The sequence below is a fragment of the Sinohyriopsis cumingii genome, chromosome 4 (assembly GCF_028554795.1).
Source record: "Sinohyriopsis cumingii isolate HCF-2022 chromosome 4, ASM2855479v2, whole genome shotgun sequence".
NCBI lineage: Eukaryota > Metazoa > Mollusca > Bivalvia > Unionida > Unionidae > Sinohyriopsis > Sinohyriopsis cumingii.
Window position 1 is genome coordinate 81,067,628 of NC_142964.1, and position 27,821 is coordinate 81,095,448.

The 27,821-nt window shown below is 33.1% G+C and overlaps 1 protein-coding gene across 2 annotated transcripts in view; it reads right to left on the reverse strand.

The window, feature by feature from the left end:
* The window catches only part of LOC149801535 (guanylate-binding protein 1-like), a 61,366-nt gene that overhangs the window by 13,892 nt on the left and 19,653 nt on the right, over window positions 1-27,821 (reverse strand). For both annotated transcript variants that reach the window (XM_089955727.1, XM_089955726.1), the window contains exons 2-9: window positions 23,881-24,157; window positions 23,078-23,205; window positions 22,112-22,221; window positions 13,005-13,192; window positions 12,118-12,360; window positions 10,154-10,266; window positions 6,817-6,984; window positions 4,412-4,624 (exon numbers count right to left, since the gene is read on the reverse strand). In XM_089955727.1, the coding sequence (XP_089811853.1) occupies window positions 4,412-4,624; window positions 6,817-6,984; window positions 10,154-10,266; window positions 12,118-12,360; window positions 13,005-13,192; window positions 22,112-22,221; window positions 23,078-23,205; window positions 23,881-24,079 (1,362 nt within the window). In that variant the 5' untranslated portion in view covers window positions 24,080-24,157. The remainder of the gene's footprint in view (window positions 1-4,411; window positions 4,625-6,816; window positions 6,985-10,153; window positions 10,267-12,117; window positions 12,361-13,004; window positions 13,193-22,111; window positions 22,222-23,077; window positions 23,206-23,880; window positions 24,158-27,821) is intronic.

A 27,821-nucleotide genomic window follows, 5' to 3' on the forward strand; every position in this document is an offset into this window, starting at 1 on the left:
TTTGCTTAACATGTGTACCACTTCACACATTGTGTACTACATCACTAATTTTTATGTTGAATTGGATACATTCTAGTTTTATTGTTTGATCCAAATTAGACGTTTTTTTATATACAAAAGATCGACTCTTTTCGAGAAACAGTGTCGATCGAACGATAGATAGATAAATATTTTTGAATGTGATGGAAGTAAAATGGAAAACAAAAAATACAAGGGTTAATCAGTACAGATGTATTTAATTGGTCTACAAATTTAAAACAACGTAAATTAGAACAAGTTAATACTTGCCGTTTGTGCCACGCTTGACAAATATCAATTCACTTTTTGAAAAAATCAGTTATTTTTTTTTGTGTGTGTTACTCCTTGGTTTCTCTGCCGCCGAGCAAAATCCCTCAGATTTCTCAACTGCATGAGCTTTACGTAGTCAACATTTTGGGTCTCCAGCCACCTTACGGCAATATCAAAATATTTGATTGCTTCCTGTGCAGAGGGGTGGGGGGTGCAACATCTGCGTCTGCATCACTTTCAACACTTGTGTTACTCCAGTTAGAATCGTCTTCTGCTGCAAATTTGTTCGCTATAGAAATAATTATAGTTTCATCTGACATGTATTCGGCTGTGGGGCAATCATTGTCAGCACAAATCCACTCCTCCATATCATCAAGAGAAATGCCCATCTCAGGACCATGAGTCTGTACAAATTTCTCCCAAACAGCCTCGGCATTAATGACATCAGTTTCACTGAAACATTCGAAGTCACTATCATCGTCGTTGTCTCTGTTACTGTTTTGCTTTACGTCAAAGGCAGCTCCAAGACCCTTAATCCAGCACCTGAGGTCTCTTGTAATCGATTTTTTTTTTTTAATGCAACAAACACTTCCCCAAGTTGTTGATCAAAACAAAGCTGGCATGTACATGTAATTAGGTTCTCACAGAAGTACTCATGGGTTTCGATGTGACGGTCAATTGACTCTTTTCATGTTTTCAATGAACAGACTATGTTGTGATTATAATGTTTACACTGAAACGGAATTAAAGGATCAGAACGTGACTTTCACACAGGAAGACGTTTAATTGGTGTTTATTTCATTCTCTGTTGCCACCAGTTAGCATTTACCAGAAGTTTTCATTGATCGCTATTTCACCAGACTGTTTATTTACAGTATACTGACAACTATTTATCATAAAAACTTACATAATATATGATATCTTTAAACAGAGGTCTCGCTAGGATTTTAAAACTGGGTCTTTCTGCCTCTGAAGTCAATCACTAAATATCAGTACATTTTCTCACTCGGCCGCTAGTCAAAGCCTTTGAACTAGCCACCTAGCTGTTGCATCATGTTCTTTTTTTTTTTTTTTTTAATGTACTCTTATAAAATGGCAACAGTACATCAAAGAGTCTTTCAGTCACTGAATTCTGTCATTGTAAATATCATCACAGTTAACTGATCAACACATTTACCCACAAAGCAGGTGGCTGAAACAGGACCGGCAAATCTTTGAATTTTCCCGTGCACCTATTACATGCGTACGGAGGACTCCCGCCTCAGTGATTTTCCGCGTCCCAGATCAAAAATTGGCATCCAAATACGTGTAATTAAGCGTTTTCGAGATCTCTGAAATTAATTCTTCTTTAGAACTTGCAAATTTCAAAATATTGATTATATTTTTACGGGCATTAATCACCATTTTCAATGATAAAACGAGCAATGTATCAAGGTTTAATTTATCAAATCTTATCGTAATTTTTTCATGTTCAGCATATTTTAAAGATATTTTAAATACATTTTCTCTGGAAAAAATCGGGAGCCAAGACAGACACCGCGTTATAAGTGTGATCGCGAGTTATCCGGGTGCGAGTTATCGAGGGAGCGGTGTACTCGTATAAATGAACATGGTGTCACTTAAAACTAAAATATTATCTTGCATACAAAATATATTTTCACTTTTAAGACTAATGTATTGATTTTGCTAAAATATGTTAAAGCATCAAGAAATGTCATATTAATTGTAAGTTTTAATATATAATGTTATTTAATTTAAAAAGTAGGTTGCAGTACACTTTCTATAGGTTTAGATAATGAAGATTTCTCATAAAAGCCCAGGTCAATAATATAGAACAAACTTATTTCTCATAATTCACTCCAGTGAATTATCACTTTTATTTTACTTGGAAAATCCAGTAATTCATGGCCTAGCACAAACACTATGCATCATTTCCTAGATGCAAGATTAGATTTATAAATAGTAGTATGTATAATTTACTTATATAGGATATGGCTCTCATTGTTTTAGCAAGTGAATTTTGTTACCAGCATTGTGTACTGGGACATCCCATCTCACAAAGAATTAACCCCATAGGAAAAACAGAATCACAGTAGTGTGTGTGGTTATTCAGTGTACATTTTACATTGTTAGTCAAAAATGTACAATACAATTACCTTGTATCATGTATAATTTAGCCAGGACATTGTCAATTTATTCCATAATTCCAATGTTTTTCCATGCAGTCACTGCCAATACATTCTAATCTACCACTAGCGCTCTGTTGGTTAGCGAGCGCTATGCAGTCTGATTGGCTGTTTGTCATGTGACCTTTTCCTATAAACAGCACCATGTAAACGTAATGAAGAGCTTCATTGTTATCTGGTCAGTGTTTGTAGCTGGCAGAAGTCCAGCATTGGGTGGCATTGTACTCATTTATAATGTCTCAAGTTACTGTATTTTAAGTATTTTTGCAAACCATTTTAATTTTTCGTACACAATCCAGTTATCAAAATAAATCATACTTTTTCACACATATCACTTTGTATTTTTTTAAAAATCCATTAAATTACTGGACATAAAATTTCTATTAAGAAGATTTACATTTGCAAAAAAGATAAAAAATACCATATCGCTGATTTGTTTTTAAAAAAATTAATAATTGTTGGTGAGAAAATACAATGACTGATGCATAAGCTCTCTTACTGTCATTATAATATCTACTGGTGTTTATTAACAAATGGACAAACTTACATCACAAAACATACCTTTAAATATTATCGTTAATTAGTTCTCGTTATTAAGTCTGTCACCATAACAAAACACCATGTGCATTTTGAAATGAGTTCAGAAGCCCTTTGATGTTTTCTTATCCAACAAAAATTACATCTCAGTACATACTAAAATGAAGGCTGCAGACCATTGGTCAACTGGTCTTAGTGCTTCATTACAGTCATACAAACATAAAATATATAAAACCTAATAATTTTCTATTGTAAATTTTAAAGTCACAGACTCAGTTAAATCGATTTGTATATATACATATACTATATTTCATTACTAAGTAAAATTTTATTCTTACATCATACTGCTAGAGTAGTGAAAAAAATAAACAGCGCTCATCAAGATGCATCATATTCACCAAGTTTCATGGTTCTAAGTAGTTGTTTGTTGTTTTGGGTTTAATGCCATTTCTCAGTTCAAGATAGGCATTTCTCAATGCAGCCAGACTATAACCAGTGGAGGAAGAACCTGGGAAAACCCTGGTAAGTATAAATGATTATAGGTAGAACAATATGCATATAACCTGGGTCTGTGTAGCATGAATTATGGGTCACAATGACCTGTTAAGAAAAGGAGTAGTGCTCATTGAGATGGATCCTGTCAAGAAGTTTCATGATTACAAACAGGGTTGTGGGCATACTGCATTCAGAAAGTAAATTTTTAAGTAAAGTGTGTTTCTCAGAGAATATTTACCCAGTCACATGAATGTTAGGGATACAAGCCTAAGCTACCTCATGAATCCAGCCATACAAAAAAGATGAAAATCATCTTTTCCTGTCTATCTCAAATAGCCAAAGGACAATAACTCTTGCCCATTACCTCCCTTTGAAACCACCAAGTGTTGCTGGTTTTTAAGCTGAGCAACGTACTAACAAGAATGCTTGCATGGTGGGTTGGTTGGGAGAGTTTTTAATTAATGTGATTGGGTAAGTTTTCTCAGAAAAACCCAAATTACTGAAAAATTCACTTTCTCCTTCAAATACATTCCCCAGTAACATTAACGTTAGAAGAATAGGAGGATGGAATGCTGCACATTTGACCTCTACCTTGGGTATCCTTCTAGGGAATGATGGCTGTATTTCCCATGCCAACGATAACCCATTCTGCTAATTACATAAGCAACACAGTTGAGTCACTTGATCTGTGACCCATATATGTGGTTAAGAAGATAATTTTTGAAAATCTTCTTACTAGAAAAATCAAACCTGTGCAAAGTATGAAACTGTAGGGTGGAACCTTAAACTTCAATAACTCCAAAAGTATTGACTGAATTTAGTAAAGATTTCTCATTACAAAGTAAGGTGAATTGGGCCTGGGGGAAATATAAGGGAACTATTAACAGTTGCACATGAAAGGTTACCATGATTCCCTTCCCAGGAACTTGTCGGTATTGCAGTAAAGCTCGTTCTCTGTCTCTGATGTACTCCTGATATCCCCCAGGTTTGTTGTACATGCCTTCTGCCATGTTCTGTGACAATGGTGTCGTTAGTTCAGTTAAAATGTGACGACATTTTTCTTTGGAGGCACGTCTGTTCAAATCACAAAACCTCTCATATTCTTCCTCGATATAATCCTACAAAATTGGTATGAGTTTAAGACCAGCTGTAAACAGCATGCTGTACAAAATGTGATTGTGAGTTACAAGTCATGGAATGACGGAGAGTATATATGTGTTAAACCTCACCTCAATGAATAGCTAAGTATATGTGTTGCCTCCTATAATTAAAAAATGCAGTCATAATTGCAACTCCAGGAGTGTCATTAGTATATAACAAAAGGCCTAAGTGGGCCTAGTATTGCTCACCTGTCTTACAGAACTTAACAGCTAACCAGTTCTCTAAGAAGGCTATTGTAGTATTTTAAAAACATAAACCTATGCAAATATCTCTTATCGATAAAATCGATAAAATCCACATAATTGAAAGTGTGAGAAATATTTGCATAGGTTTATGTTTTTAAAATACTACAAAAGCCTTCTTAGAGAACTGGTTAGCTGTTAAGTTCTGTAAGACAGGTGAGCAATACTAGGCCCACTTAGGCCTTTTGTTATATACTAATGACAGCTATGTCAATCAAACATAAGAACATGTCATTAATATATGTGGATCTCACTCTCAATCATACTCAAACAATATCTTAATGACACAAACCTTTTTATGATGTTTTATTAAAATTCTATAAAAATACATTTTAGGATCTCAAAAGTGGTAACAATTTCAGGCAATCAACTGCGTGGTCTAAATCATAACAAAGTCATCCAATTTCTAAATGATATAAGCCTATCAACAAAGTTTCATTAAAACTGAGTCATAAATACCAGCTCTCCACTGCTAAGAACCTCAGCCGATTAAACGGAAGATCAACTCATTATAATACATAATAACATGCATTACTGTAATCAAAAGAGATCTTGTGATTTAAATCTACTAAAGTTTAATTCAAGTTGGATCAGAAGTAGACTCTAGCATGGAAAAAAGCTCATCCAGTCAGATGCAATATTACCTCACTAATATGCATGGATCTCGCTCATTATTAACTCCATACAACATTCTGATCATATAAGCCTTCATTCCAAGTTTGATCAAATTTGGTCACAATATGGCTTATGGAGTGGAAAAAAACACAGCCAATCAGATGCAAAATTATGTCACTGATATGTGTGGATCTCACTCACTATTGACATCATAAGAAATTTTTATGATATTGAAAGCCCTCATTCCAAGTCTGATCAAAATCAGATCAGAATATAGGTTATGGAATGATAACAACCTCAGCCACTCAGTGAAACAGATGCAAAGATCATGTCATTTGCATGCACACATCCTGCACATTATCAAATTCATTTGAGACCATGATGATGTAAACCCAAATTCCAAGTCTGCTCAAATTCTGATCAGAAACATGGTCTCCGGAGTGGTAACTAGCTCAGATATTCAGATCTAAGATCGCCATTTTTAATACGCATGGATTTCACTCATTATTAAACTTGCCTGAGATTTTCATGATGTAAACGCATAATCCAAGTTTAATAAAAATCGGATCAGAAATATGGCCTCCTATATGGTAACAATCTATTGTTGATGAACATAGCACATTAAGGATGATGTAATATTGTCGCAGGTCCATACAAGAAGCTTACTTAGCCCTATTGCCCATTGACATAAACACCCAACATCAGCATAATTATTGCCTCTGCAATGAATTGCTTATTGGACAATCACTTAAACACTGTGGTAATATTAAGCATTTTATATAAAAAAAAGGAACAAGCAATTTGTATTCTTTTCCATCATCATTTACTTAAACGAAACTGGCACATGGAGGAATAAAACCATTTGCATTAAAAAAGAAAAGTTGTAACAAAAATACATATGCTCCAGATTTATCCATGAAATTTGCATCTAATAAATTGTTACAAGTTTGAAAACAGAAAACTAATGTTATAAATTCAAACTGGGAATTTAATAGATGCATATATTCTCAATCATCCAAAAACACTCATTCTTGGAGCATCTATCTAGATAGCTAAATAGCTCGCCATGTGTGTGTGTGTGTCTCTAAAAAATAAAATGCATGTTGATAATGTTACAATAGAATGTAGGTATTATTTTGAAAGTGAAGTATGTATGTATGTATGTATGTATGTATTTATGTGTGTGTGTGTGTGTGTATGTATGTATGTATGTATGTATGTATGTAGCTATAACTAAAATGCATATATTGACAATGTTACAGTATACAAAAGGTATCATCAATGATTATAACCTGGAGTTTCTTTTGAGATTCTTGCTTCTCATCTAGTATGGACATGGACATGAAGATCTCAATGGCTTCTCGGTCACATGTCAGATGAACACGTGACAGTTCGTCTGCAAAGTTTGTTGGCAACTGCACAGATGCCTGCATCCTTGTCTTGTAGTGGTCCAGTGCAGCCTGAACAGAAACATGAATTTCAAATGTGGTCATATACTTATAGATGCAAAAAATCAACTAGACCACTGGAATGTACCTCTTACACAATGCCTTTGAATATCAACAGCTTGGAAGCTCTAAAAGCAAAGTTTGGACAGTATGGAGTAGATCATCATCTGGAATTTATAACCCAATCAACCTGCCTTCAGGAATCCATGGGCAACCAGAAACCAGGGAAGGGTAAAGAAGGTTTATTTGTTCCTTGTGATTTACCTTTAGTTATTTCTTCTGTCACAATTTAGGTGATGCTAGTAAATTTTACACAGTCTTCAGGGAAATGTCTTAAGGAAAATAACTACAGAAAGTTAAAGTTGCTTTTCAGGTTATTGCATAAAGAACATTATTTTTTTATTATTGTAATTGTTTGCATGAAATCAGACACTACAATTTAAAAATACGATCTCATTCTCTCTCTGGCCAATGTACATTTGAATAATTAGTGCACAAAGGGTTAACATCTTACTGTTCATGTGATCATCTTCTTGCAAGAGGAATGCGTCAGAAACTATTTTCGGGGTTCCACTTTTGCAGGGTCTCATAGTAAAAAACATGAATACTTGAGATGTATGATAGAAGATAACAATCCTTTATATAGTGATTTATTGCCTGTAATTTAACATACTTGTATATGATTTATTGTCTGTAATTTAACATACATGTATATGATTTATTGCCTGCAATTTAACATACATGTATATGCTGGGGAAAGACTGTGTTTCAAAATTATCGTGTACAATTTTTAGTGCAGACAATGTTGGTAATAAAAATAAAGTTTGAAATGTGAAACCAATGAAGCATTAACATGAAAATCGACTTTAATCCTTCATTCTGCCTGAGAATATTTACCACAAAAATCTAATTGTGACAGCAATTACTATCACTACCCCCTTCACACATAAACGTCCTTTGTCACTGTCTTCCCAAAAATTGCTGGTAGCTCAGGCGGGACTCTAACATTATCACTGGTTTTAAACTCATGACATAATAAAATTAAATATTTTAATTTGGACTGCATTACTGTGTCATTTAAGTTATTTTTCTAAAGGTATTGGGAAAGCATTGAGATTTTTTTAAGAGATCAGAAAAAAATGATGTGGTCAGATTATTGTATCTTGTCTTTTAAAGATATAAATATAACATCATGAATAAAATCTGAGTCTCAAACACCCTGGAATATGACATTTTCCTGTAATGTAAACAAAAGAGAATGATGCATCTCATCATTTTAAACTTTGACTGGGGATTCAAGAATAATGACTCAACATAATCTCTTGGATAGTATGATCATGTAAGTGAAAACTTCAGAATGATTGAGAAATGGTTCTCTCTACAATCAGCTTGCATTTTATTTCTGGTCATCATAGCATTTAGTTGTTCCACATGAACAGTCTGACAATTAGAACACTCTAAAGCCTTTCCACCAATGAGTGAAAAGCATTTGTAGAAAGTTATGAGGTCTTCTGATATGGTGTGAGACAGTGATTCCTATGTTACTAATTACTTGTAATTGGCATAACCTTGCAGCATAAATGTCATATATCATGCTGTTATTTAAAAAAAAAATTTAAAAAAATCTCTCATATCAATGCTATTGTTTGTTACTGTCAGTAACATTATGGAAAATTCAGTGAGTGGAATCTTCAATGCAGTAAATGATAAAGAGTATAAAGATATATGTGCAGCTTCCTACAATAAAGCAGCACTACACCAGGTTTCCTTTCACCTGCATTTTTTTTTCTGAAAAAAAAATGACAAAAAATTTAATGGGTTGTTATTAATAATAAGCAGATGTATACTTCAAAAGTAATAAATCAGGCAGACCATTTACAAAAAATATTTTCATTGTTAAATATTGTTCACATAATATTTAGAGATGGGGACTGGATTGCCATAAAAGTTGGATAACATTTTGTTCATCACCTAAATGTGTGCCTTTCAACAAATCACTTTTCTTTTGAAACTTTTGTTTCATTATTGACCTTTGTCTTATATCAGTGCATGATATAATCTACCAAGTGCAACTAATCCAGAAATTTTTGATGGACTGCCAAGAACTTGTTAAATATTATGGTCATCTCGTAAAGATGTGCATATGGACATATATTGCATATTTTGTTGGAGTTATTAAATTTGTCATGTAGCTTAATGCAGTGTATGACACATTCTTATTAATTCAACAAGTTGCACAGTTTTTGATAGGTTGCCATGAAAACTTGTTAAATGTTATAAGGATGTGCATGTGGACATATATTGCAATTTTTGTTAGAGTTATTAAAGTTGCAGTTTTTGATGGGTTGCCATGAAACTTGTTAAATATTAAGGTCATCATGTGAAGTTGCACATACATGTACATGTACTGACAAATCCTTGTTAGAGTTATTGCCCTTTTTGGTCTTTCTGCTTAGTGTATGACAAAATTCCACCAAAGCAACTAGCCCCATGGTTTTAGATGGATTTGCATTAAACTTCATAAATGTTAAATCTCAAGATGTGCACATCAACAAATGAATTTGCTCTTGCAATTTTAAGAGCTGTTGCCTATTTTGTTTTTGAGCTTAATGAAGGGGAGCTTAATGAAGTGTACGATACAATCTTGTTAGTGAAGCTAATCCTGTAGTTTTCAATGGATTGCCATAAAATTTAGCAAATATTAAGATCATCACCTTTAGATGCACAAACTGACAAACTGTTTTGCTAAGCAATTTTTGTATATGTCATTGGCTCCCTGCCTTATATAAGTGTATGATCCAACCTTGTTAGAGCAACTAGTCCTGACATTTTTGATGGACTACCATAAAAGTTAGCAAATATTATTGTCATCATCTAAAGATGCACATATCGACCTATCAATTTCACTACCACAATATTGCCTTTTGGTCTTGTAGCTTAATGCAGCATATAACAGTCTCTTTAATGCTAATTTCAATGGTCAGGGTGCGATATTTGTGAGCAAATTGTTCATCTTTCCACTAGTCCATTATTCAGGTCTTGCCAATGCTCAATTTCAGTTGTAAACAAAACAACTAAATATGTGATGTAATATATTGGAAGTATACTGATAATTTTCTCTTTAAAGTGAGCGAAGGAGAAAAGAAAGGTATAATACAATTAAAGAATATGAATCTCAAACCTGCACTGCTTTGGTGTTTTCAATTTTCGCCATTGCATCAATGGCCCTTTCCATACAAGGAATGTCTCCACTCTGTATGGTGTCTACATAGGTTTCCACCAGTCGACAAAACACTAGAGCATTAACAAAAGAATTTGTAATGAAATACAATATATGAATCTTAAGTTTCTTTTGATATATATTTTAAAATAAATGGGAAAACTATTTTGCTACTATTTACTATCAGTTCCCTTTTTTTGCTAAAGTTTCCTTGCTTTACCCATCAACTTCTCATGTATCAGTATTTATATCTATTTATACAATATCTTCATTTTCTATTTATATAAAGATCGAAATGATTCTTTATGTCATTAAATACAATTTCTGGAAATTATAATCTGTCTGATTCCTGTGATAACCTAGTTGTTCACTTTTGCTCAAACTCTAATCAATTGAACAAAGTTAGAACACCAAAAAAAAGTTGGTCTAATGCACATATGTAATTACACAAGAAATTTCAATGCACATATTACACAAAAAATTTCAAGCACTAAATTATGCTCTGCTTATAACTAATTTGGCAAAAAGATTATCCCTGTGGCAAAATGCAACCAGTCACACACTACCGGTACATGTGTAGTACATGCAGTACACAGGTTGTCAAAGGCAAAAATAAAAATAAAAGAAAATTTTATTTTGCCAAAATACCCTCTTCCCCTTCATGCCAATATATTATATATTTAAGTGTGAAATATTGACAAAATAATTTTCATTTTTTTTTTCATTCCTTTATTTTCAAATGTGAAAAATAAGATTTCCATTCATGCCATGTACCACTTCATTGTGTGTGCCTATAAAATTTGTACCTGCAGCAAAAAAAAATGAGTACTTTGTGACCTAGAACAAATAAGTACAAACTGCCTTATATTTCAGACATTGAAATTAACCTTTGATATGAAATCTGACTGGATGTTATTCATGTGTTTCTGAAGCTATTTCCCCTTACTTCCTTGACAACAACAACAAACCCGCTATGCTGCATTGCTGAATCAGACTTGCCTTGTTTTCAGATAGAGTCAAATAGTTTAAAAAATGACAAAAATGTAATTTACTTTGAAATACTAGGTCTACCCTATCCTACTGCTTCTTGAAGTCAGGTATATTATATATGATCTGGCTATGAAAGAGAGGTGAATCTATAAAAAGGGGGTTGGGGTTAGTGTGTTGTGCCATAGAGTGAGATTAATCTTATAAACTTCAATTCTAGAGCAAGTTTGGTATATATATATATATATATATATATATATATATATATATATATATATATATATATATATATATATATATATTTATTAACATTTTCTTTTCCTGTGTTAATACCAGAAATGTAAATGAACATGATAAAAAGAACATTTTCTTTTCCTATGTTAACGTCAGTTATATTTCATCTTCTGGTGCCAATAACTTTGCTACTCAGTAAGATGTACATTTCACTATATGAACATTAATTTTAAACTAATTTGTATTGTTGGATGAACAACTGTTCTTTTCTATTTTGAAATCACCCTTCAAACAAATACATGAATGCTAACAGAACATGTGCTCATGAGATACCCTAAAACCACAGACCTAAGCCATGTGCTTTGAGATCAGAACTTCATGAGAGAAATGGATGTAACCAAAGCAGAAAGAGGTTACAAATTGCTAAGAAAAATATACATAACAAAGAAAGAAGCTTTTATAATAAATAATATAAGATCCAAATTTGCGGTTAGCTACGTATGCCAACAGCAATTAATATCAGATATTTTTTACGATTTGTTAAAATGGATTTAGATAAAACTTGAAGGGAAAAATGTATTAATGATAGGAATGAAATGGATTACACTTATATTTTTCATAGGCAAGCAATCCTTGTGAAACATTCAAACATAATTTAGATCCGTTGGGGATCCGTTAGTTTTAAATTTATGGTTAAAACATACTGCTGCCATTCAGCTGACGTCCCATGACAGACTTCGGATTTGAGCTTGTGCAGATGTAGTCATAGAAGTGTTGAGCCTGCTGGACAAAATCCACCTCTAGCTGGGAGTCTGGCACCGTCTCAAGGCGACTGAACAGTTCCCTCTTCTCTACAGGTCGGCTGAACACGAAGCAACGCTTTTCTTTGAAGAAATTGCTAATACACTCACGCGGAAGATTGTAGTCATTCACCCGCTTCCCAGTGCCTATACAGAATGAATTGATATGATGAATAAAAAAATTCTGGATTGGTATCATTAACAAAGTTAAACTTACTTAACAGCACATTATTTTGCTCTCTCAGAATTGTAACACATCAACATATCATTGATTATGCACAACCATCACAATGTTAATCATTAGATGGTGCCTTATTCTAATTGTCTCCTAAACAGTGCCATTTATTCCACGAGTTTGATAATATGCACATCTTATGCAAAAGCAGGCAAGTATTGTCAGACACATAAATTAACAATTTTAAAACTTTTATCATGGTGATTAATTTATTTAATCTTTACATGTGCTCTTTTGGGAGCGCTTTTAATTTTTCTTGCAAATGCAGAAAATGTAAACAATGAAAAATAAAAACCCGGCAATGCATGTCATAAAAATTACCAGGAGCTATTCCAATTAATCATGCAGCAATATACAAAGTTTTGACAATTCAAACTTTAAATGACTAATTAACCAGATAGTTGTCAACCTTTGACATCAATCTGTAAAATGGCATTTAGAAAAAAAGTCAGTTTCAGATGCCAATATCAACTGACAGGGAAAACTGATAAAGAGCTGTCATGGTCCAGTACCTGATATACATATAAATATATTTTCCTCACACATTTTTACATACCTCGTTTCAGTTTCAAAGCATCCATCAAATATTCATCTGATGTGATTTCTTTGCCGTCTTTTTCAAGTTCAAGTGTAAAATCCCTTAGAACCCAAACAAAGCTGGGAAAGAACTTGACAAATTCTGTACCATCTTCAAATTCTGGTCCAGTCCGGACTTTGATCAGATCTGTCAACTCTGTCACATAACTACAAGCTAAGGAACACTAGAAACCTATGATTCATGGTCATTCATAACATCCAGTACAACTTTATTTTACAAATGACATGAATACTTGTTTTAATAGTAGATTACAAGAGATTTATATACTTGAGAAATTGAGGCGTGCACTGCTACACAGTATTTCCTGGAATATAAATCTAGTATTCTCGAATATGCGAAGAATGACAAAGATAAGTGAACAATACGCATTTGAGAATGATATCTATAATACAAAAAAATCAGTATGCATGGTCTTTCAACCAACTTCTTTCAAATTACCACCTCCTCCCCCTGTACATCTTAATGGCAATGCTCTTACATATGTCAACAGTTATACCTATTTGGGTCATATTTTGAAATCCAATCGGTCAGATAATGAGGATATGATGAGACATTACCGAGTTTTGTGTACTCGAACAAACATGCTTCTACGTAAATTTAAGAATTGTTCATTGAATATCAAAATTAGATTATTCAAATCTTATTGCTGCACTATGTATTGAGCTCCTATGTGGACAAACTTTAGTGAATGTATGAAAAGAAAACTAGTTATTGGTTATAATAACAGTCTTCGTTTTCTATTAGGTCTTCCTAGGTGGAATAGTGCCTCCAACATGTTTGTAAATTAAAATGTATTCAATTTTGATGAAGTAATGAGAAAGTATGTTTTCTCAATGATGACAAGAATATCTAATAGTAAAAACTGTATATTGAATTCTCTTTGGAACTATTACATTCATTTAAATTCTCATATTATTAGTAGATGGAACAAATTACTCTTTAAATGTGCCATTTAATGTCATTCTTAACAATGCATGGCACAATTAATTGTTGTAGATGGATATGTATACTTGTATGTATGATATATATGTTCTTTTATGTTTACAGTGTTTTTACTTTATAATTATATTTTAATTTAGAGGTATGGACTTTGTAGTCTGAAATAAAGAATTCTTATCTTATCTTATACACAGTCACACACACACACTTGAATTGTATGTTTTAATTTGGATACTTGATATATTTTGCTATCTTTGATCTTGTTAATTTCTTTTTTTATTTCACGCTCTATTTCCTTTATTTTCTCATCCATGAATTGTAATTGTCCCCTTAAAATAATAAGAAATAACGCAACTAAATTGCATGTTGCATGTTCCTATTGTATTACATATACATGAAAAGAACCTATACGTGTGCAAAACCAAGACGAGATCCAATGACCAGTACACAATTTTAATCTGCAACTTAAATCCTATTTATCTTACATTCAATAAATCCAAGAGATCATTATCTTCTGTCTCTTGCTGTGTCAGAATCCATAAAATGATCCAGTTTGAAATCAGTTTGAAAACTGGGTAACATAATGACTTTGTGATGCAGTCACAAAATGTCCATCATTTCTGACAAATAGTAACAAACTAAAGGGATGATTTTCAGGGAGCAAGGAATCTTAGGCAAATTCATATATATATAATGGCACTTTTATTATCTCTAAATGCCTCAACAAAATATCACTTAGGTGCAAAACAATCCATTTGATCTAATCATGTCTTAAGGATCTTAAATATTAGGTAGCATTTTGTTGATGGTATCATATTTTTCTTTATAAAATGTCAGCCCCAAAACCCACCAAAGATGGCCATTACAAACTTTTGTTTTAAGGATAAAATACAAAATATCTGCCCAAAAGCTAACATATTCACAAACTAACTAAATACAAACAAAAACTCGAAAATTAGTATGTGTAACCAGTCAAAATATCTTGATTCTCCTACAATGGTTCATCTCAATTTTGCTTAGCAACTAGCAGGAAGATACTGTTTTTGAAACAACGTAATATATGGTTTAAAGTTGGTATGTAACTAAACATTTTGTAAAGTTACTGCATAAACTTATTTTGTCATATAAATTTAAACTAGCAGAATGCTTTCAAACCAAATGAATTGGTCAAGTTCTTTTTTTTTTAAAGATGTGGTGAATTATGAAGGGGTTTGATACCTTAACAGTTTTGACTGTTGATTTGAAATAAGCTATAGAAGGACATACCTAAGATGCAGGTGAAGAAAGTAAATGACAAGCTTAGAAAGGGTTTTAATGTAAAGAACTGTAACTATGTAAGTCTTAAAATATAAATACCATACTCATGTTTGTATAATCTACAATGTCAAACAACCAACCAATTACATGTATGTAAAATACTGACAATGTCAAATAAGGACGATACACTTGGTGGACTGTGATTAATTCAAATAGGACATCTGTTGCATTTTAAAGAACATTTGTTAAACAGCATTATGTGTTCCCATTCATGAAACAGAGACTGTTCTTTTTTTGAAAAAATTATTGGTGGATTTCTGAGGTTAGATAAGCACAATTATCATTTGAAATATGTATAACATGGTCATACTGCAGTTCAATATGAAACAGGTAACGTCATTGAAATGGACATTGTTCACCCTATTGGTGTTCTGACTGGTGTGCGCACAAACTCAGTGTTTCTCCTTACCATAGAGGAGTCTACTGGAACAACAACAATATCACATGACATTATGAAACTGTTTAGCACAAGCTCTCAGACACCTATTATTAACTCTTTTGAACATAATTTAAGTCCATTGAAATTATGCCATAATAATTTTACTGACATCACAAAGATTCGATAACATTTCATTGTTAATAGGAACATAAGCAAGAGTTGAGGAAACTCAAACCAAAGTATAGCTTCAATTTCTTCATTAAAATATTGCAGGGATCACATTAAAGATCTCAAAGTGCAGGTATTTCAATGATGGTTGAAATGTCAAGGACTATTATTTTTAACACAAACAATATCATACGGATGTTTTCTTCATAATTTAAGCAAAAACTTACAACGATTACCTCTGAATCTTTAGTTGCCATTCGAATCTCATATTATGAATGCAGCTGCACAATTTGAGAAAAAGTATCCTGGCAAACTACACCCCAGCCAATGCATGCACAGCCTGTTTCACCAATGATCACCATCCCAACATCTCTTGACCGTTTCCGTCAGGTTGTGAAATAACCTCAGAAGTATTTGTAGAATGTAAATATCAAATTTTATGTTTTTGGTTGAGTCTCCTCTGGCCAAGTGAAAAACATATATTATGAAATATAATTTCTTTTAGTGAATGTCTTGAAACTTCATATTTTGCATTTTATGTCTACCAGTTACTTTAGTTTTAAATAATATGTCTTCTGCAAGGAATTTTAGGTAATTGTTGTCATTTAAATCTCTTCTTCTGTAATAATACATGTACATATAGATGGTCACCTTGACCTTTTACTCATTAATTACATAATATGACAAGGCTGGTAATATATTTCAGCATTAAATTGAAGAGCAATAATATAATGGTGATATAAAAAAATGATTCTTACTAGACAGCTTTATTTTAAGATTTTTTTCTCTGATTTTCTTAAATAAAGCTCAAATATTTAAATGTTGTCTGAAATGCACCATTGCTCTTTAGGTGAACATGAACTTGCAATATAATTTAATATTCACTAAGGTAATCTTTGACAAGCAGGACTATGCACATTGCTTATGTATTGAACTACTTATTCCCAGGGATGTCAAGAAAATCAAGGATGGATATAGGGCACAATATGGAAAAATGGGAACCAGTCTGGAAATGGGTGAACATAAAATAGAGTATGGTTTGGAGACCAGGATGGGTTCATAATGTAAGTTTTGTTTTAGGAGAAAGAATCTTTTGAGCGTTTATCCTAGCTGTAAGTGAAAAGAAATAGAGACATTGTTTTATTGATGGAATTTCAGTCCTGTAACAGTCTTGAGATTGGAACACTCATTACTAAAATTAGCACCTGACTCTTTGGTGCAGATTATTATTGAAAGCACATGTTTCAAGCACGTGCAGGTTCAGAAAATGCTGCGGTTCATATCCTTTCCTCTACAAAGAAGCTGACATCCAGGTTTCATCTATACTGATAAATATTGGTTTGATCATGAGCACTCAAAAATTTTAAGTTATTGAATTTTTAATATCATGGTGTTTGCAATAGGTTTACTATGGGAACTGAATTAGTACCGTGAGTCCATAAGGCCCAACCGAGTTACCTGATTTTTGGAGGGAAACAGTTGAAATATAAGCAGGAAAGCAAATATATGGAACAATGAATAGTGTTCAGCTGTGACCATGTTTAGCTGTTATAAATAAATTGGTGACTTATGGATGAAAAACTATATAAATTCATAGAGTCAAACTGTAGGGTGCTATTCAGACCAAGATGAAAGTGGAAAGATCGACTCTGGTGAGTTCCTAATGTAGTGCAATGATAGAACTGTATAATTAAAAGAGCGCTGAATAACAGGACTTGACAAAGTTTAAAATAATCTTATTTCATTTAAAATGTTATTACCAACAGGTTAAGTGTTACTGGGAATGTGTGACTGTTTGCATTATTGTGTTATATGTCAATAAATGTAATATTATTTGTGACTGTCCCTTGTCCCAAATGTTCACCCTTCCATATCTTAAATATTTGACTAAGCATAAGGGAGTTTGTGATAATTTTAGTCTTGCCGAAATAGCTGAGGTATTATAAGTTCCAAATGCATAAGAGCCTCAGGCTCTACTTTCTCCATAGTAAATTACTCTGGAATGGGATGGAATACCATGGAAAAACATGGAAAACTCTGGAAAACAGTGGGAAAATAAAATATTGCACAGAAGTTATCATGGAAACTCTGGACATTGTCCATGGAGAGACTGGACATACTGGAAAACTATGGACAGTTTGGACTTTGAATTCTTTTGATATATTTCAGCATGGAAAACACTGGAAAAGAACAGTTAGTTTTCAAGAATGGCAATTAGTACTGTATTAATTTTTTTCATTTCTTCTGTTCAGTTAATTAGGGTTAGCCATGCAGAAAAATTTCAACAATTCTCATGAGCTTTTCATAAACTGCACACGAGAACCTTGTTAACATTAAATGTATGCAGATAGGGTAGATTTTGCAAGCTCATGTGTGAAGTTTGTTAAATCTATGTGTAAGCCATGGAAAAACTAACCAAATTTTGACATGTGCAGATTTTGGACTTTGATTCCAATTTGACACATGATAAATATGTCCTCATGAGTGTTGCACATGAGCAATTTGGACTTAAATATTCTGTGCAAATGTTGGATATCTGGCTCCAGACTAATGTCAAATAGACATTTTGTTGGAATACAATATTATTCAAGGACAAGATTATATTTTTTTAAGTGCCCCCTCTACACAGTGTATTCAATGCATCTTAAACAGTGGAATCTAAAAACTTCATTTTTAAACAATTTAAAGTAGCAAATGTACAAGAAATAATTTTATGCTTACAATGTCCAACAATTAAATTAATGAAGATTATTTCTTTATTTCCAATAATTCCATTCTGTTACACTTAATGTTACCATATTGATACACTTCTGAAAGTGGTAAATATTAAAACTTTTAATAATAATAATTATATTAATAATAATAATAATAATAATAAATTCCAAATTTAGAGATTTAAGATAAGTAAACAAATATCATTTTATTTCCTGTATTATACATTTCCATACAGTATCAATACTTAACTAATGAGTATTTTTACATTAGAAGAGGGGCAAAAATCAACCATTATATCCAAGAAGTCCATTGTTCGGAATCTTTTGCTCTTGTCATCGAGCATATTATACCTGTCCCTGTTATAATCACTGTAAGTAGTGTTGTGAATAATGTGCAATAGTATCATTATCATTATTATTATCATTATTATTATTATTGTTGTTATTATTATTATTATTATTATTATTATAAGAAAATAGTTATTTTCATATTAAATATAAACTTTAAAATGTATATAGACTTTGCTTTCTTTGAGACAAACACATCCCATTCTGTCAGCATTCTATAAAGAATTAAGTTTGCTTTTTAAAAAAGAAATCAAATAATAAAATGACACAATATAAAATGTGTTATTCCACAACAGAGGCCTAGTTTGGTACCAAGGTGGCTATTTACCATGTTTACATTTCTAGAGAATGATTTACAAACCCTGAATTAGCACACAATATATTTGAGATATTAGAAGACAGAACTATCATGTTGGTGAGTAAAATCAAGACTGTTACATTTTGTCGGTTTACGGGACTAGTTTGGAAGCTGTAGGGCATACATCGATGTATGTTGCTGTGCAGCTTTCACATAAGATTTAATACATTAGATTAGATCTTGCATAATATAATCACTGAGATGATAACTTTGCAGAGCATTATTATTTATGGCTGCACCTGCCAAACTGCAGTTCTTGATGCATTGTTGTCAGTTATCAACAATAGATTGATGAAATTAGCAAATTGCGTGCATGCAAGCTTGTTATTCTAATTTCCGTTTTTCTTCTCACATATCAAATTTAGCAATTGTTCAGAGTTCATTGCACCTAATTGTTTCATTTTTAAACAAGACTGAAGTCATTCTATTTCAAAGGAATCAAGTAAGACACTTTTCATTTCCTTTTTTTTTGTTTACAGATATATTCTAAAGTACCAATCTTTTGACATGTAGTCCATTCAAAATGGCTGGTAAAGCTAAAATTTAGGATTTCTTAAAAGATGATCATGAATAACACTTAGAGGTTACTCTAATACTTGTGAAGTGATTTTTGAATGTTGAACTAAAAACATGAAATCTTTTTGCTAATGAAGTAAATAAATGTTTTGTTCAGGATAATACGGTGTAGTACATGCTGTTGTAATTTATTTCAGTGGATGGTACCTGAATCATATGAAAAAGTAGCGGAGGATGCAGGATTTTATTCTGAGAGGATTTGTTTAGAAGAGATGGTTAAATGTGACAGTGTTCAAAGAATTTTTGTTTAGACACAACAGGGCTCAGGTAACTATAACAAGTAACAAACCCAGACTCAAACTCCTTATTTTATTCCCGACTACATTTTCCATGTGCCCAAACTTGTCCCTTTTTCAGTATTATTTTTTTTAAAAATTGTTGCAACTGCTACACTTCAAATATGAAAAAATAAAAACAAAATCATTTTAAACTGACTTGTGTATTTATTTGAATTTAGAAAAATTTCACCCAAAATATTTTCCTTGCAAGTCTGGAGGTCAGCCATTGTTTAAATGCTCTAACATTTTCTGTCTTTTGAGTGGATCAATAATGTCTATGTTCATTAGCATCAGAAGCATGTCTTTAATTATATACAGTTTCCATTTACACTTTTGAAGTTGTTCTGCATTGATGCCACTTAATTTGCTTAAACACTATTTCGTCAGTGTAAGCGTGAGCAAGGGACACCTGAATTATTATAAATTAATCTTTTTCTTGAAAAATCTTGAAAGCATAATAGCATTTAAACAATACCATTAAAAATCAGAATGCTTGTGCAATGTTTTTGTCAAATTATTTTTAGTGTGTCTTTCCTTTTTATCTTAAGGTTGGCCGATTTTTGTAATCAATTTAGGCTCAGAAGCCAACACAACCACATTTTACCCCTTTATTACTTATAATACCTGAAAATAAATCCTGCTTTTGGCCTAAATTCACCAGATTACAATACAAATTAATCAGTTAACAGATTGTCATGGATACACACTAGCCTTAATGGCATTATGCAGCCACAAATTGTTGCAACAATGGCTGGAACAGTTCCTGTCTCCACTAGACTGGTTCTGGTTGGTTTCTAGCACATAAATATCCAAAACATTATTTTACAATCACATCTATGTTAAATATATGTGAGCACTAGTTATAGTAAAACAGAAAATCTGTTCCCTGCATTCACATATTCTATCGCTTTCAATAGAAGTATGGAGTAATGGGCATACATGGGGATAAATATTAATAATTTACCAGTCTTCCAACATCTTGAAATTAAATTTCAACATTTCATCAGTGTGATCGATGTTTCCTCAGGCAATGGGCACCCCAGGCATTGGGCTATTAGATTTTTGAGCACTGAATGAAATTCAAATTATTCTAGTTTTTCACATTATAGTGTATGATTTTAACAGATGGGAGGGGGATCCTGTCAGTATCTCAGCCAAATGAAAATTATTTTCTAGGCAAATCTCTTGTTTTCATGAAAAAATTTCATGGTCTTCCAGTCAAATATAAAAGTTTTGCAGACGCCAATATTCCAGGATTTTCAATACAATATTTCAGGATTTTCCAGACAATATTCCAGGATTTTCTATACAGTATTCCAGGGTTTTCCATCATAGCCTGGACAGAGCCTGGAATATCAGTCCAGGGATTTCCATGCAGGAATTTGCCAGGGTTATCCATTCCAATATTCCATGTTTTTCCATGTCTTTTTTCCCTATGGTTTTCCAGCCTAACCTGGAAAGAGCCTGAAATATTAGTCCAAATACTCTATGGTTTTCTATATTAGAGACTTCCATGCTTTTCCATTGTTTTTCAAGCACTAGATAATATGAATCAGGTAAAGTGTAGGAGAGATGACACAGCATTTGTATCTGTGTGTACTGACATTTTTTCATACCAACTAGGCTTTTCATACAGAGTAGGAATACACTCAGAAAACAACAACAATATTGTATGATGTCATGTTTTTAAACATGCAAAAAAAATACTTTTGCATTGCTTAGAAATTATTTCTTAAATGAATAATGAAGATCATGAATTTATATTAGGAAAAATTTCTCTTCTCTGCCTACTGTGATTTTAATGGTCTGAAATTTACATTCTTTGCAGAGGTACTCATAAGAATTAAATCATGAGAGAAACTGGAAAAGTGGGTCACGCCCACAAAAGCTGCACTGTCTATTACTGGTTCAATGAAGAAATGCAAATTGAAGTTCAAAATGCACATAATCATTTTTATGACAATGAGACATGTCGTATTGAAGGATACTGCAACTTTTCAAGTGCATCTTGCTGGAGGGTCGAAAGACAGTTATATACCAGAGTACTGCTGAGAAGGACTGATAGAGCAAAGATCCAGTTATCATTGTTCTCATCACCCTGAAAAATATGTAATGAAGATGGTTTAAAGTTATTTATGGTCTATTCAAGTGCAACAGGCCATCATTTCATGATACATGTTCAGTGCATACATGTATTCGTGATAAAGTGTATTGCAGATAAGTCATGTGGCATTTTCTCATCAAAACACCTCAGTATAAGTAATAAATAAGTTTCTGGAAGGCTGATGAATTGAAAATGATCATTTTTTCTAAAATGGTAAAAATTTATAGAGTGAACATCAAAGAGATTTATATTTCTGCTTCAAAGCAATATTAGATACAACATTTTCCTATCATGGCAGGGTCTTTATGCATGTTAAAATGGAGAAAATATGCTGCAGAACCCTAGCCCTAACCCTAACCCATATCCTCGAGCACAAGACATCCCTAACTATTACATTTGTACTAAGTTATATGCCCAGGTCAGTTTCTGTGGCACTTACCTCGTGTTTGTCATTGTCTCTGTCTCTATTTATCAAGCATGCAGAATTTATCAACCATGCAGATCTCCTGCCCTCCTTCCCCGAAATAAAATACATTCTTTGTCAAAACGTAGTTAAATGGTGAGAGATAATTACTTCAGGGAAGACAAATGCACAGCAGGACTGAGGATCTAACCTAGGTCTTCCCAAAATGTTAATGGAGGTTTTCTGAGCCCATGCCCTTCACCAATTCTTGCCACACATATATAAATGTGCATACTTGTCACAGGAAACTTAAAATGTTAGTTTAAACTCTTACAACTGCATAATAAAAATTGAAACTGAAACATTTAAGATCTGCTAGTAAACATATTTTTTTGAACATATTTATTATTAAATATTGCAAAGGAAGTTTTTGGAGATTATCTTTACCTTCTTCACATCACCAAGTCCCTCTGTATCCAGAAGGAGTAGGCACTGATCTTGGTTTATTGGGTGACGCCGACACCATGCCCAGATTCCTTTTGTTTTTGACTCTATGGTGGAACCTAGTGCAAATCCTGGCAAAAATGTGAGAAAAAATAAGTTTTAGGAAGCTTGTATGCTTAGAGTGAATTGTTTATCAATTTTACCCTTGCTAATATTCATTTTCCTGTAGCCTACTTTTATGTGTGACTGAGTCCAGCTGCATTTTCCAGTGATTTCCTCCATATCACTCCATCATAATATTTCCTAGTCTCGTTCAACCAGACTCTTGCATGGTTACATGCAGTCTTCACCATATGTCGGTCTGGTTGAAAAATACAAAAGTACAATGTAGTTCTCCTCGTAATACCAGAAGAATACTTTCCCAAAATTTGGAAAAACAATTACACTGGCCTATGAGATGAGGCAAGTTCTTGCATAATTGAGATGATATGGTGATGTCATAAACATGGACATTGTGGTGATCTCATTCAGACACACCTCCTACATTAATAGTGATGTTAAATTATATAATTTTAAGTTTTCAATATTAATTTGGTTTAAAAAATCGCAGAAAATAGGTATAGGAAAATTGTAAGAAAAGGAATGATATCTTAAAGTTAGTAGTTTCTAAGTGGAGAGTCTGGTTGAAAGAAAAAAGTATTCTGATATGGACTTTTGAGAGAAAATCCATGAGGTGTTCTGATTGTCTTATGACCTGATCTTTTATATTCATGAGTCTTCATATGTTTATATATTTTTCAAATTACCAGATCTCTCTTCCATGAGACGGTTCATGAGGAAAGATTTTCCAGTGCGATAGGGACCCACAATGGCCACGACTACCATGGGAAGTCTAATTTGAGATAATACCCTGACCGTATCATCCCGCACAATCAGCCCATCTTGGGTGTTCTCCACAAGGCACATAGGGACTGGCATCAGTAGTCCATTATCTGCTGTTGCCATGATGATAGTCAATCACAGAACTCGTTCCAACTTTAAATAATTCTGGAATCAGTTTTGCAATGTTTGGTATGTAGAAAACTGTTAAAAAAAGACAATAAAGGATGAATTATTTGCTGTTCATACAGTAGCACCATATAAACACCAGGTGGTGAGTTTATTTATGCTCCTTACACTTACCTCCTTTGAATTATATAATGCCACTGTCACAACTCTGTTAATTTGGTACTGATTTAAACAAAACCTGCAGAAACCTGAACACTATAATAACTGAATCACACTCAATTTAGACTGCCTTCACTGTAATATTTTCTCTTGAATGATGTTAGTGCAGTATGCAATGATTAGTAAAATACGTACAAGAAAATAATTTAGGAACATTCTTTACTTGCAGTGATGGAGCACAGGGATGACTATGTTACATTGTAACACATGGCAAACTTCACAATATATTGATGACATAACAATGAAGCCATACACAGTTTGACTCTTTTCGTTTATTTTGTAATGGATAAATAAGTACTGGGGGGGGGGCCAGATAAAGGGGCAGGTGTTCTAATGCCCAATCCACCCTGGGATAAAAAAGGCTTATGGGTGCGATACTTGGAGTTTATTTGAACAACACAATTTCTGCATGAGCGTGTAGTTCATTTGAGCAACACACTGCAGGAGCGCTGAGTTTATAATACTGCAGGAGCATAGATTTTATTAAAACAACACAATTGCTGCAGGAATATGGAGTTTATTTGAAGAACAAAATCACTGCAGGTGTGGAATTTATTCAAACAATACAATTACTGCTAGAGAGTGGAGTTTCTTTGAAAAACACAAATACTGTAGAGAATGGAATTTATACAAACAAAATAATTACCGCAGGAATGTGGAATTTATTTGAACAACACAATTAGAGCATGAGCACAGTTTATTAAAAAAACATGATTACTGCAGGAGCGTGGAATTTATACGAACAACACAATTAATGAAGGAATGTGGAGTTTATTCGAAGAACACGATACTTGCAGGAACTTGTAGTTTATTCGAACATATTAATTAATGCAGGTATGGAGTTTATTCAAAGAACACAATGTCTGCAGAAGAGTGGAATTTATTCAGAAGACACATTTACTACAGGAAGTCAGGGCCCCGAGTGGCTGAGTGGTCTAAAGCGCTGTCAGTTACGGATCACTGCCATCTCATCTCTGTTTGCATGGGTTCAAGTCTTGGATTTGGCCAATGTTGGTATGTGAGAAAGCTTGCCAGTAGCTTCTTGTAGGTAGGTGGTTCTTTTTGGGGTTTTCCCGGGTTATTCCTCCACCACTAATACCGGCCTCCATGTATAACCTATTGTGTGCTGAAAAATGGCGTTAAACCCCACAACAACAACAACTACATGAAGCTGGAGTACAACACAATTACTGCAGGAGTGTGGAGTTCATTCAAGCAATACAACTACTGCATGAGTATGGAGTTTTTTGGAACAACACAATTACTGCTTGCATGTGAAGTTTATTCAAACAACACATTTATTGCATGAATGTAGATTTTATATGAACAACACAATTACTGCAGGATTGGAGGTTATTTGAACAACAGAATTACTGCAGAAATGTGGAGTTCATTCGAACAACACACTTATTGGAGAAGCGTAATTTATTTGAGCAACACGTGTATCAAAGAAGCGTGGAGTTTACTTGAGCAACACAATTATTGCAGGAGCACATGCATGAAAACACTAAATCTTACATTAGCAATGTATCACCTTTTTATTCATCCACTAATTGAGTTTTATTTCCTGAGTAAAAAGTTAGATCAAAATATAAATTTCTTGTCTTCTGGATCTTTGTGAACAGGTGAAAATGTGGAGACTGTCAGAGAGAGAGAGAGAGAGAGAGAGAAAGAGAGAGAGCGATCATTATTTACAAAGGAGGAAGAGGATATATGCCAAACCAAGTTTACCCTTGCTAGATTTAAGGCAAGTTTCTGTTTAGTCCTACAATGTAAGACATATCACATTATTAATGTTTTAGATGCCCAAAACATAAATATCATCGTCGAGGTCTTACATGTAGGACTAGTTTCTGTTCTAATTGATACATTGGTCTTTTGGGATCTTGTCAAGGTGTGTAATTGCTCTCCATTTCATTCTACAGCCATACATTTTATTTTATTTGCAAATATGTGAAGCATATTCAGTTTGAATGATGTAGTGTGAAAAGTTGCCTTTAACACTATGCAAATTTGAAACGCTATGAACTGTTGAACTTTTACAAGTTGCTATTAAGAGTTTAATTTAGTAGCATGTGTTTATAGATTTCAATTCCATATTCATTATTACGACCAGTTTGGTTTTATTTTAGCTGTGTGTGTGGGTGTATCAGGCTCTTGGTCTGGCTATTTGTTTGTCTGTATGGGGATGGAAGCATGTGCGACCATCAAGGCCATACAAAGATGGAAGTGTTGACCTGTAAACTTGTGCACATCTTTGATCCATGAAGGAGTTGTGTGGCCAATACAAGTGTGGGCTAACCTAAGAATTCAGGAGAATGGTTGGTTTGATAATGGACATGTGAACCAAGTCAAAATTTCTCATTTACAAGGTGTACAAGTACAAGTGTAATCGTACATGCTGTACAAATGACTATATCAGTCATAGGTTTGATACTATTGTTGTGTTTATTACAATTGATCATGTTTGTTTCAATTGATTATGTTGTGTTTCAATTGAGTACAGGGAATATATGTTGTGTTTCAATTGAGTACATTTGAGTGCAATTGAGTTACACCTATTTGCATGAGATTATATGAATCATACCTTTATTACATGAGATTATCACATCTTGGTTTTACTGTGTATCATGTGCCTAGAATCTCTGAATATATTAATCACATTTTTGTTTCCTCATTTTCGAATGATTGTATGAATTATTTCTGTATGTCATAAGGTTTCATAAGTCACAAATTCACTCACATATAACAAATATTTGTGTGAAGTAATTGAATGAGTCATATGTTTACAGTTTGAACGAATCACACTGCATATGTTGTTGAGAATATACATATATTTATTGATTCATTTAATAGACTTCCATCTTTCATGACATTGTGTTTGTGTTGTTATTTAATAAATGCATCCATTCAGGTCAAAACAAAAATATCACAAAGAAAGTCAAAATGTATTGGATTGGAAATGTGTCTTGCCATTTCCTTTTCATACTCTACAAACCTTGGTTCACAATGATACATGCTCAATTAATGTCAATTTTTTTAAAGACCTCTCAAAGTTATAATCAGAAAAGTTTCATTTTGCCACCAGTGTATTTTTATTGATTTAATAATGTAATGAATCTGGTGTCTATGTCATGTAACAGTTTCAAATATTGAGTTTGTATAGAAATGCAAATTGGACACAAAGAGACATGTAATGTCAAGCAGTGAAGAGTGCTGGACAGATGGAGATAAGTACAAAAGATTTCCAGTCTCACTTTAATTAATCTAAAATAACAAACTTTTAGTATGTAACATTTCTTCTCAAGCTACATGTATGCCATTACTCCAGTATATATTTCTAATGATCGCAGTGTGAATCTTTTGCTCCTTTTCAATGCATTTAATAATTGTCCTTGTAAATTTTTCAAATGAATGTGATGTCCATTATCATAATCCAATTTCTTTTTCATTTGCTTCTCAGCTGCATCATGACCTCTTTAAGTGGTTTGCAGATTTATTTGCCGTAAACTTATATTTA